Here is a 13,613-nt window from a genome sequence, read left to right as displayed (position 1 = left end):
AATGTCACTTTCACTAACAATGAAATCCTACAACTTTTAATTTTAACGTTTGTAATTAATTTGCACTAATTTTCATTAGGTTGCTGCAATCCAACAATCATCTAGAAATTTATCTACAAAAACTCTGTAGAGATGGGTAGAGATAGACTTAGATGCTAGCAGAGAATGTTGTTTGGGGGAAGATGTTGGGAACTAGTTCCATAAATGTTCAACATATTGGTGAATATTTTCCTATTATACCGATACTCTTTTTTCCATTCATTTTTAAAGTGTGTGATCTCATATAATGAAAGCTTATTCACGCCTTAGGGATTATTCACTCCTTGTATTACAGATACAGAGGGTCGAGTGACTTGACCCAGGGACACAGGAGCAAATGTAAGAGACCAAACCTAGGTATCCTTAATCTGTTTTGTTTTTAAAACACCATGTGGCAGTAAAATATAGATATATCTCAGACATCAATCCCAGAAGAGTTTTCCCTACTCCAAAAGCCAAGTAAAGTTCTTTCTTTCTCCCTTTCCATGATGCATACATTCAACTAAGTTAAGGTATGATATGTATTTTTACTATAAATAACAGGAAACTGGATCTCAGGTATAATAAACAATTTTTAAAAAGACATACAAGGAAGAGACCACTCTCATACATGTGTGAAAATTAATATGCCTCTCTTCTCTATTTTTATCTCTTTATATTCTCAGCAATTTATGTACATGAAGTTAACCAAAATTTTACATCTAAAATGAAGTCTTCTATTTAAATAGTGCCTTTTGCCAGTTAACAAACCTTAAAACGTTGATCCATTCTTTTCCTAGCTACGCTACATAAAAATCCTTCAAAAAATAATGAATTTGAGGTGCCTGCCCAGAGCAAATACACAAAATGAAAGTGTACAAAATGTCAACCGTAGACGGTGCACACTTGCTCTTCTTAAATAAGCTTTGCTGTTTAAAGAAAATGAACAAACAACCAAATAAACATACAAAATCCCTCTCAATATGAACAGTATAACAAATGAGAACTCTTGAGAACTAACCAAAGAAACCAAAAATCCCAATGTAATTTCTTGCAAATGATCCTCTACTGTTTGGGGGTTTGGTTTCAGAATTGAGCAAAAACAAACAAGCAAAACAAAGAAACAAACTATCAAAGTTTTCAGCACTATACTATGAAAACTAATAAAAGAATGCTTGTCAGAAGTCAGTTAAATGTCATTAGGGAGGAAGGAGTCTGTGGTGCATAGCAAGACCCAGGTGAGTATGACAAGATGGTCACATCTAAGGTGGATAATTTTGGAGAAAGAAGGGAAAGAAATATAACAAAAACTGGGTTGACTTTTTTCTTTATTCTATAGTTCACCTTTAACTAGGGCCCTGAATATTACAAAGGACCTCTGCTTTCCAAATAATGCTTTCCTCTTTAACCCAAATTACTTCATCAAGGGAAGGAAATCTAGGAGTGCTTTCAAACATGACTGTAATCTGAATTACATGGGTCACTGTATTCCTTTTTAGATTTTGCTTCTGGGGCTTCACACCATGATTCCTAAAACAAAATCTCTGAAGATGAAGCCAAACGCCATGATGAATCCATGATTATTTCAGTAGATCATATTCATCCATAAATTTATAAATCGGGGCTTTAAAAAAAATCCATCTAATAAGCTGCCTCATTCATTTACAATCAAATACCCTTTTTATATTTATCAAAATGTATTTTTTAAATTACAAAGTAATCAAATATATGCTAATAATTGTAGCATAATTCAATCTAGAAGAAAACAATGGTCACTGGTGCCTTAGAGTCACAGGAAATTAAAAAAATTAAATCTTCTATTTATATACATTCTTAACTGCAGGTGTGTTTAGTTTAGCAACAAAAGTATGATTAGTTCAAGTGTAAAATTATATTGAATTTTAATACAATTCTGCAGGATAAACAGGATAGAAATACAAGTTCAACTAGACAAAAGAGTGATGTAAAGTTTCTAACTGATAGTGAAAGCTACAAAACATACAAATATACGAGGTTGGTATCAAGAAACTATGATATTTAGATTCCAGTAGATATGTTTAAAAGAGTTACATTAATTTTAAAATGTCAATATCTGCAGTATGTTAGAAATTATAGTCTTTGGAACTATTTAAACTTATGATGAAACTTTTTTGATGCCAACTTTAAAATGTATGAGTGGGTATATGGTTTTCAAAATGCTTTTAAAATTCTTATAGACCATTGCCCTGCACTATGATAATTTTACAGAAGACAAACAGGCTCCCTAGTCTGTGCCCAAAATGAATGCTTTCCTTCAATTGTATCGCTTCAGATCATAGACATATAGACATATAGCCCATAATGCTAGAATTCTTTATAGAATTATAGCTTCAAAGAAAAAAATATGTTTGGAAATAGGGAGTTTTTTTACATCTAAAAGGAAGACTCCTATTTAAATAGTGCCTTTTTCCAGTTACCAAACCTTAAGTTTTTGGTTTAGAGACTGCATATTAAAGAGTTTTAAAAACTAACAGTTTTAAAAAATGTATTCATTCTGGTAAAAAGGTACCAAAAATCTGATTTTTAAGTACATTCACTGTTAGAACTACTTGAAGAGCTCCCTCGCTTGCTAAAGTGATTTTAAAAAACTTTCCCAATGATTACCTGATTTATGCTATTGGAACGAACACCCTTTATAATATAGATCTATGTAAATTTAAAAGTAGGTAGGAGAGTCTAGTTCATAAATAGACTATTTTTAAGCCAAATTTTAAGTATTTGGCATTACAGATGCTTGAGGTAGTTCTTGCTTTGCTTCCTCCTTTGGTAGTGATAATTGAGTGTTTAAGTGACTCTGTAATTTGTAAACCCATTACTAAGTAATCTTTAAAAACTTCACGTGATGACTTGGGAATATTTTAATTTGATCATTAGCCACATAAATTTTTTGAGGAATAGTACTTACCCTCTGTTATATTTTGCTATTTCATTAAACAGAAGTTTCCACCGAGGACGTCCAATAAAAAGTCTTGAATTCAGTGCTTGATATTTTTCTCCAATTATCTTCTGCCAAAAAGAAAGCACTATATTTTATATGACACAGAGTTGGACAAATAACCCATTTCTCTAACATCATCTTTGCTGGTGCTGTGGCTTCCTAACAAATTGCTGTGATACAAAGAATATAAGTATCATATGGCAACCTATTAGGTAAAGTCATTTAGAAGCATCATTTCCTCCCTCTTTCCCTTTAAAATCCATTACCTTCTTGAATGCCATTATTACAAATGGCTGATTTTCCTAGACTTCAGTTAGTTGCATCATTTTTAAGCAATTGCAGCATTAAAGAATGCATTCTAATTGCCTACTCTCAAAAAAGGCGCAGCACATAAGCGTGATTGAAGCATTTTTGTACTGCAAAGTTATCATATTTGGCTCATTATATGAGTAAAATACTATAAATTGTCACCATAAATTTGGGGAAATGATCCTTGACATGGTAGCCTAAAACAGAAGAGCTCCAAATTTGGGATCTAGCAAGAAACAACTTCTAACGTACTGGTGCTTGCAATTAACAGACTATTAGATCTGTATTGGTGATAAAGAGAGTGAAGTGAGAAGAGAGGAGAAAGTGTCTGAGTCCCAGGCAGACAAACTGAGAACCAGATGTAATATATGCTCTGTACCTTAATTACAGAGAAACCATGAGGGATAATGATACTGACTTGCTTCATGAGAGTATAAAATAAAATGTTTTTACATACCAAGTAGGGTAGAAATCTGACTAAAAAATAGGCTTAGATTAGTTTCAGAGTAACTGACAAGTATTCATATTTTGTATTCAAACTATTATAGAAAATGTAGGATGGAAAATACTACAATAAAACTTGTGAAAGCATTCATGCTCAGGTTTATATGGCCATATAATGTTGTTTGTAAACAGTTTCTTCATCTATGATATGGGGATTGCAAAACCATTTACCTCTTGAATATGTTGGAATTACATGAGATAACGTATATGAAATGCTCAGCACAGCATCTAGCAGTGAAGTAAGTAATGCGTGATGACTGTTACTTTATTTAGTTTCCCTTGAAGAGAAGCAAGCTTAATTGTGTATGATCTTATCTTCTCTTGCCACATAAAACCTCCCCTCGATGAACATAATCACAAGACTCTTCGCTTATGTCCTCATCTCTAGATGAGGCAACTGTGGAGAGAAGAGAGATGAACTCAAAGGTCTGTTCCAGCACCCTGTGAAAGGGAGAATACGGTTGACTTCAAGGACAAGCCATGAGTTTGCTGGACACATTCCAAAACAGGCTTTCCTCTGGGAAACATCTCTTCAAACCACCTGCAGAAATTTTCTTCCACACAGCCCCTACAGTAAATCTTCTATTCTCAAGAGACTTGTTTAATTTACAATAACATCCAATCACATACCTGTAACCCATCTGTCTGACTGAGATACAGCTGGATGTTGACATAGTCAGGTCTGTTCTCTTGCCAAAACTGACAGGACATAAAAGTAAATAGACATTAAAATTTGTTCTGTATACACAGACTCTCTCCTATCCTAGCATATGTGATTCTACGATTTGTTAAGATGTATCGTGTTTTATCACAGCCAACATCTACGAGCAAATGTACATATATACATACATATATATGTACCACAGACATGGCAGATTCTAACATTAATAACCTGTCACCTACTGGTTTAATTAGTTATGATGGAGGTAGTGGACAGGATTAGTTCTCTGTTATCTTCACAGATACAAAATCAAACACGCTAAATGTTACACTAATATTCCCCTAAATCCTCCCCAATTATTTCTTATTTTATTCCCTAAGAGCCTCTAAATTTTACTAAAAAGTTCACTCAGAAAGAATATGATTTTTTAAAAGTAAAAAGTGATATTTAATAGGCATGCTAGAAATCACAAAAAACAAAACAAACAAAACCTGGTTCCAGTTCCTACCTTCTTCCTATTCAGCACTGGTTTCCCTTGTATAAAAATGTATGAGGCAGCGAATATACCTGCCAAAATAAAATAGTCTGGAAAATCTCTCAAACATTTTGAAATCTTGAAAAATAAACTGACGAAGAAAAATATCTGAAGAAAAATGAATTCAACAAAGGGGGTAAAAGGCTTCCTTTTACCAGAAGGCAAAAATGAATCTGCTAATGACTCTGGCCTTGCTCTGACTGAATCCTGACTTCTGAAATCTACATTTAAAAAAATATTATTCTGCTTAAGGCCTCCTTTCACCACCCTGAAATAAGGAGATGCTGAAAGATAAGGAAAAGGAGTCAAAAAGTAAAAAAAAGAAAACAACAAAAAGTAGAAGAGAAGGAAGGAACAAAATAACCATGGTGTGCTCTGGGGAACAGAGATGAGTATCTGATCTGTAGAACCTGAGGAAAGGCTTAGAAGAGACCAGCACTTCAACAGCCAAACTATTTCTTGAGCATCAGTGGGTGTAGTAGGTTTGCTGGAGATGGTATGGCTTTGCTGGACCTTATTGCAGCCAAAGGATCAACTGATTTCAAGTACTATTTTTACAGAGTGTGAAAGTAATAATTTTTTAATGAATATATATTGGGGCTCAAAATAGAAGGTTCAGGAATGCAAAAGAAGTCATTCTGCAAATAGGGAGTAATTAAGTGAGGTTACATCACTCCTCTGGCACCCTTTATAATAGTAAGGGCACCTGCCAGGTGGCTAGAGACTTGTTTCTACTGCCATCACTGTCTAACCTTGAGATTTCTAGGGAGTTACTCAACTTATAAAGGCCTCAGTTTCTTCATCAGGACGATGATAGAGCTGAATGACATTATCCTACAGGTTTTTCCAGATCTAAAACTATACATTTTCTGCAGGTGGCAACTCTAAGTTATAAAAGCCCAATAAAAACGCATTTTACTTTTAAAGTGATAAGTGATGGTTCTCAGCATCCATAATAGTCTTAAAATATAATCATTAAATTCCATACCACAGCTGCCTCAAGTTATACCCAAACACTAAAGTCATTTTAAGGCCCTTCAGGAATTGAATCTGGGTTTATGAATTTTAATTGTGAGGAAACAGGAATTTCCAGGTGCCAGTAATGGATAGCACCTCACAAAACACATGACTTGCATTGATTTTTGTCTTAAATGTCTACCAGGATGCTCCTCTGAGATCACCCCAATAACTCCTGCATCAATAACTGCTGTTTGGAAGTAAGATCATCTATACCATTTTTCTAGATTCTACATATATGCGTTAATATACAATATTTGCTTTTCTCTTAACTAATGAGAACATACTGTATAGCACAGGGAACTCTACTTAATGCACTGTGGTGACCTAAATGGGAAGGAAATCCAAAAAAGAGAGGATATATGTATATGTATAGCCGATTCATTTTGCTGTGCAGTAGAAACTAACACAACATTGTTAATCAACTATACTCCAATAAAACTTAATTTAAACAAAAAGAAAAAAAATAACGTTTGGTGCCCAAAGCCTCCAGAGAGAAGTATGCGGACTTAAATAATGTATTTAATGATTTCAATGTCTCCATTTTAACTTATCCGTCATTGAAAACAAGCAATAGTATCTACTAAAGAAACACATACACACACACACACACACACACAAACACACTGAACTTGGTAACTCAGTTGCAAACACGGAAAATAAAAAAAGACTTCTTTTTAACATCTTCCTCAGAGGCGCAATTGCAGGACCAGTGTTCATCCTCTTGATGTGAAAAATCAAAACAAGTATACAGAGGTGTGTGTAGAGATAATCATCACCACATTATTTACACTAGTTTTAAGCTTTTATATTATTTACTCCATGGAATCCTAAGGGTAAAGCATATCCACCAAAAAGTTTGAGAAGAAATCTTAAGATTGAACTACTTCAAATGTCCAGCCATTTATATTTTTTTTCTTTCCTTTATTCCTTCCCTGCCCTGCTACTTGCCTTATAAAGCATCTATTATTCAAATGTGCCTTTCCACATCTTGGATCCCATTATAGCCTTTTATTTAAAAAAGTATAGGCTCTCTATCAGTTCAAAACAATTTTTTTAAACTAGAAAAACAGGCAAAGGTAGAATTAGGAAATCCGAGAAGTAATACAAGTGGTTGATAAGCATAGGAAGAGAAGTTCAGTCTCACTAGCATTCAGGGAAATATACAGAGATGCCACTGTTTAAGAGATGGATAGAAATTTGAAAGATTGGTAATATAATGTTTGGAATAAATTTCTCTTATATTCTTTGGTGGAAATGTAAATTGTTTTAGCCTCCTTGAGGGACATTGTTTTAGTATATATTAAAAATTTAAATTCATTCCCAAAGTCCTCAGAGCCTCCAACTCAGGAAATCCAGCCTCAGGCATTAACCTAGAAAAAATACCCACACATTTGAGAGTGGTGATGATGGTCTTCTTGAAAGATTTTTCTTCCTTACCTCAAGGAGAGAACTACCTCTTGGTTTCCTACTACCTCACTGGCCACTCTGACCAATCTCCTTTACTGACTTATCACTCGTCTTCTGCCCCTCTAGAAACTGCAGTACTCCGAGGCTTGGTATATTCACACACACTCTCAAGATGATCTACAATCATATAAGTATGCTCAAATCCATTCAATGGCTTCTCATCTCTCCCTTTTTTTTTCTCCTGATTTAGCAGGTCCTTGGTGAGCCCCAGAAATCTGTACTTTTTTTTTACTGTGGTAAAATATACATAGCATAAGACTGATCATTTTAACTGTTTTTTAAGTATACAGTTGATTAGCATTAAATGCATTCAACATTGTTGTGCAACCATCACCACCAATCCATTTTCAGAACTTCTTCATCTTCCCAATCCGAAACCCTGTGTCCATTAAACAGTAACTCCCCACTTGTCCTTCCTGGAAACCTGGCAACCACCACTCTACTTTTTGTCTTTAGGAATTAGACTACTCTAGGTGCCTTATGTAAGAGGAATCACACAACAGTTGTCCTTTTGTGTCTGGCTAGATAGTAATAAGATTATAGAAAGCAATGTGCAGAACTATACAAATAGTATGGTAGAATGTATAGAATGCTCGTGAGTTACATCTGGTTACAAAGATTGGGTGGGGATTTTGCTTCATGTGGATTATTAGAAAAATTTGTAGCAAAGATGCATATGTGTATTACTTGAATAACTTAAAAAATAAAGATAGATACATTAATAGATAAGTAACAGGTTACATGTAGGATAGACGAAAATGCCTGTTTTCATCTCCGTAAGGAATAAAACTTAGAATTTGGGATTTTTGAAATTCTGTATACTGTGCCAAAAGTCTGCTGATGATCCAACTTGGAATATCAAAGGTGGAGATAAGAGATAACAGCTACTAGAACAAAGGAGGAAAGGTGTAATAGTAATTGCCTGTTGATGTTTTCCTCTATCTGTCCTCTGTCACAATCTCATATGCATTCACATTTGCATGCATATGTATCCTATATGCATACATCACCATCCATTTGCATACATTTCTATGTTAAAACATTCCATGTTAAAACATGTTCTAGATACATATACAAATTCACAGATCCCAATATCTGAAAAGATGTGTACCAAATTATTAACAGATGTTACCTCTTTTTTAAGTTTAAGGGATTTTTTATTTCCTCCTCACTACTTATCTGTATACTTTCTGGTTTATTCTATAGTGAGCACTTACTACTTTTACAATTTGAAATAAAATAATTTATTTGAAATTTAGAAAGCTGCAAAAGTAAAAACAAACCTAATTTTACCTTGTTATACAACACACATAGTAAGTCTGCAAACCAACGGAAGGATTGGATGTCTCTGCACACCCAAATAAAATACAGTCTTCTAAGCCTGTATGGTTTCCAGTCATCCCTTTAAAATTAAAATAACATGATAGTGATTATGATGGCAAAAAAATTAAGAATCCCTATATACTTGAAATTTTGCTTCTCATTAGTAAGCAACCTATAGAAAAAACAGTCATTTACATTCTAGCATCTGACATACCACTTACTTTAACTCCCAAATTTATTTAAAATGCAATATACTGACTCAAAGATATGATATACTCCATGAATTTAAGTGTTCTTGCTTATGGATATTATATGCATATCACCCATTTCCATTTGAAGGCAATAAACTAAACTCCTGGATTAGAATAATATCAGCTCTGCATCTCAGGAAAAATAAGTTCTCTATTTTCAGTGAATTCTATCACTCAACAGGGCTCCAATGGTCATCTTGCCCTGGCTTCCAGGCAAAATGAGCCAAAACCTTTCCAGAAAGTTGGTTGTTTACCCCCGTCTTAATAATTGTTAAAGAAAGAGATTTCACAACCACCTACTATGTAATGCATTCTAGCAACTCACAATTCCAAGTCTGGATTCCTCCTTATAATTATGAAGTAGGCTTGAGGTTAAGAGAATATTCTTCCTTTTTTTAAACTTTAGGTGTCCAAATAACTTGCAAAACGTTTTCAGAAACAATTTCTGGTTTGGAATATAGTTATTTTTCTAAGAACCTCCAAAAAGTCCCAAATTTATATCAAGTATTTAAAATTGAAATAAAATATCATTCAAACACATCACTTCAACTTATTATTTCTTTTTTAGTACTTCATAAAACAACCTTTTAATGTAAATTGTGTTTTCTTGAAAAGGGAACAGAATAGATTTTGTTTGTGGGTTTCATGACAATTACTGTCCATTAATTTTTGCTTATAATCCTAGAACTAAAATAACTGAATAAGTATATCCTGGTTAAGCAATCTTACCTTTGAAATTTTTATTCTTCAGTCTGTTATAAATTTGCTGAGTAACAGACCAAGGAATGATGTGCTCATTTGTCATCTCCTCAGAAAGGCTTTCCCTGACCATACTTCTAAAATAACCTGGGCCCTTTATTTCTATATCCCATTAATCTCTCTTCTCTTCATCATAGTTCTAATATTTTCTGAAATAATGTTATTTATGAATTTTTCACTGGTTTATTTTCTTCCTGCCCCATTTGAATGTAAACTTTTTAAGGGGAGAGACTCTCTTTAGTCATTGCTGTATTACCAGAAACTATAAGATCAATCGGCACATAGGTGCTCAAAAATATTTGTTGACTAAATGCATTAGTAATGCCACTTGCCCCTGATGAGAAAGTAAAGAAACAGAGGCTGGTGGAATGACTTTAACAGAGGAAAAGGACAGAGGAATGCATAATTGTGATACTGACGTTATTCTACAAGAGAACAAGCTGAAAGCCATAGACCACGTATTGAGAATAACTCAGTTATTCCCCTTATCAGTCAGTAAATGGAGTTCCTTGAACAATAAGTAAAAGAATTCTGGAAGGAATTACTTCTTACTGAAAGAGAGCTGTCTGAAATACTGACAGTTCTCTACTTGGACTAACATAATGGATCAAAATGACATACAGCAGAGTGTTGAGTATTGACGCAAAAGGAGTTACTCCAATGCCTCCAGCCACGCAGAGGCTAACCTCATAGTTCAGTGAGTCTTCAAATGGACTTCCAAAGGGACCATCAATGTAGAGCCTGTGGACAAGGCAGACAAAGGTGGAAAAAATGAAAATGAGTTAAATTAAATTTCTATAATATGTGGCAAACATGATAAATCTAGTGTCTAGGCTTCGTGATGGCTCGGGCCTCATTTCATTGTTTCTCATAGTGATAAGCTTAAAGGAACAAGAAGTGTTGTTTATGAACTGTCAATATTAACACAAGTACATCTGTTTCAAAGCATATGTATTTTGAGGGAAACATTCATTTAAAGTGTAGGGAAATGTATATAGGACCGTGATAGTTAGCTAAGGACTAGTTAAAGCTTTGATCTATTTTATTACTATATTGGACTAAATTAAAATATCTTGTTTTATTGTGTCTAAATTCAATAATATTATTCTCCATGGTAAAGACAGCAGCAGAAATATTTCCTGAAACTTTTACCATGTGAACAGAAAAGAAACTAACCCTGTTCCTCTTCTTGCCCTGGTTAGGTTTATTAGTATAGAAATAGCCAGAGCACAGTCTCAAAGGAATCTCTGATTACTCTACTTGTGATTGTATATTCAAATGTATGTGTGTATGTGTGTGTATGTGTGTGAAATCCTTCTGAACTACAATGAAACTTGAAAATCGTTCACTCAATAGTCATCCTCCCATTCTTTCTTGCTTTTTTTTTGATTGAAGTATAGTTGATTTACAATGTTGTGTTAGTTTCCAGTGATTCAGTTATACATATACATATATCTATTCTTTTTCAGATTATTTTCCCTTATAGGTTATTACAAAATACTGAGTATAGTTCCCTGGGTTATACAGTAAGTCCTTGTTGGTTATCTACTTTATATATAGTAATGTGTATATGTTAATCTTAAGCTCCTAATTTATCCCTTCCCCCCTTCCCCTTTGGTAACCATAAGTTTGTTTTCTATGTCTGTGGGTCTATTTCTGTTTTGTAAATAAGTTCATCTGTATCATTTTTTTTAGACTCCACATATAAGCAGTATCATATGATATTTGTCTTTGTCTTACTTCACTTAGTATGATAATCTCTAGGTCCACCCATGTTGTTATAAATGGCATTATTTGATTCAGAGCCATTATTCATGGCTGAGTAATATTCCATTGTATATATATACCACATCTTCTTTATCCATTCATCTGTCGATGGACATTTAGGTCTCATTCTTGCTTAGTAACAAAACATTAACGTTATTCAGGGAAGCAAAGTGCCCAGCCAAAATACGACATTTCCCAGATTGTCTTGCATCTATTTCGGTTGTGTGACTATGTTCTGCCTAATGTGATATAAATAGAAGTGTAGTTAGGAAAACTGGAAGGTTCGTTGAAGGAAGCTGTCTCAGTTGAAAGTTGCATCTCTATCCCTGTCCCCTTCTTTCCTCCTTCCTGGTGCCTGAAATGTTGACTTGATGGTCTAAACACTTATCTTTGATGACTATAAAATTGCCATACCCTCTATAAACTGCCTAGTTCCAGATATCTTTATGTTAAAAAAAAGACCCATATATATAAAACACTGCCATTTTAAAACTTTTTTCCTATTACAAAAAAACACTTTCTTAAAAAATAGTAACTGTCCAGGGCTTCCCTGGTGGCACAGTGGTTAAGAATCTGCCAGCCAATGCAGGAGACATGGGTTCGAGCCCTGGTCCGGGAAGATCTGGAGCAACTAAGCCCGTGCACCACAACTACTGAGCCTGCGCTCTAGAGCCCGCGAGCCACAACTACTGAGCCCGTGCGCCTAGAGCCCATGCTCTGCAACAAGAGAAGCCACCTCAATGAGAAGCCCACACACCGCAACAAAGAGTAGCCCCTGATCGCCGCAACCAGAGAAACGCCTGTGTGCAGCAATGAAGACCCAACACAGCCAAAAATAAAATAAATAAAAAATAAAAATTAAAAAATTAAAATTAAAATAAAAAATAAAATAAAATTTTTAAAAACCTAGAAATTTAATTTAAAAAACAGTATATAAAGGTAAAAAAAATAAATATTTTTTATTAGTTGGCATTAAGTGGATAACAAAACTGAACAATTTTATAGTGTTTTAAAGTTTACAAAACACATCTCTATAAAGTTCTGATTTGATCTCAGATCAATCCTGTGTTTGGCAAAAATGAACATTCCTCCACATATTCTATCTGGGTTGATGTCAAAGGAAATGTTATTTTTAATGAAATTTCAGAATATAACAAGCCTCTGGGGTAGTGAGATTTTTAAAAGAGAATAGCTATCTTTGAACTAAATTAGACAGCCCAAGGATTATTTTTCTAACCAAAATAAATTTATAGGCCTAATCGTTCTGTTTATGTAAAGATACTACAACGTAAAACCAACAGCTTTTTCCTTGACTATTCTGACGTCAATAGAGCTATGTGACTGGCACAGTGCTACATGCTTTAGATGAATTATTTGTAATTATTAAACAAGAGTTAAGTGGTATTATTCTACTTCCTCAGTTAGGAAGCTGAGGTTCTAGAAGTTTAAATATTTCCTCAAGGTCACACATCTAAGAAGTGGTTTATATTGACCACCAGAATGAACTCCATTTCTATTTATGAAACCAAACAAATCAAAACTGTCTTCTTGAAAAAGGAGTTCATTCTAATTCTTTCAACCAGAGAAATAACGAATTGAACCCTTTTTTCACTGAATATTAACTCTCTTTATGTCTGAAAATATTTTTACCTTAAAGACTATTTTATCTGAAACAATATTTCTTTGGTTAGAATTTCTCTGCTGTATTCTTCACCTTCTTTAACTTTTCAGCCTGTCTTTACCTTTATGTTCTGAGCAAATCTCTTGAAAACAGCTTATTGCCCTATTTCATTTTCTTATTCCAGTCTGACAGCCTTTTCCTTTGAACTGTAGAATTTAGTTCAGTGATGTTGAATTATGTACCACAATACCACCTGTACTGTTTGTCCAACTTTTTGTTTCTTCCCCTCCCCTTTTTTTTTTTGACTACTTTTATGTTAAGTGTTGGTCTCTGCTTTTACCTTTCTGTAAGTAAATTACGATTTTTCCTAGGGTGAATTTATTTTTATTATGTTGCTTGAG

The 13,613-nt window shown here is 34.0% G+C and overlaps 1 protein-coding gene across 5 annotated transcripts in view; it reads right to left on the bottom strand.

Annotated features, from left to right (window-relative positions):
* The window catches only part of NOX4 (NADPH oxidase 4), a 159,940-nt gene that overhangs the window by 10,634 nt on the left and 135,693 nt on the right, over nucleotides 1–13,613 (bottom strand). For all 5 annotated transcript variants that reach the window (XM_055091469.1, XM_055091467.1, XM_024131659.3 and 2 more), the window contains 4 exons: nucleotides 10,446–10,565; nucleotides 8,785–8,893; nucleotides 4,439–4,507; nucleotides 2,963–3,063 (listed from right to left, as the gene is read on the bottom strand). In XM_055091469.1, the coding sequence (XP_054947444.1) occupies nucleotides 2,963–3,063; nucleotides 4,439–4,507; nucleotides 8,785–8,893; nucleotides 10,446–10,565 (399 nt within the window). The remainder of the gene's footprint in view (nucleotides 1–2,962; nucleotides 3,064–4,438; nucleotides 4,508–8,784; nucleotides 8,894–10,445; nucleotides 10,566–13,613) is intronic.

The sequence above is a fragment of the Physeter macrocephalus genome, chromosome 16, assembly GCF_002837175.3.
Source record: "Physeter macrocephalus isolate SW-GA chromosome 16, ASM283717v5, whole genome shotgun sequence".
Lineage (NCBI taxonomy): Eukaryota > Metazoa > Chordata > Mammalia > Artiodactyla > Physeteridae > Physeter > Physeter macrocephalus.
The sequence above is the reverse complement of the archived record's forward strand: the minus strand, read 5'-3'. Positions and strand labels throughout refer to the sequence as shown.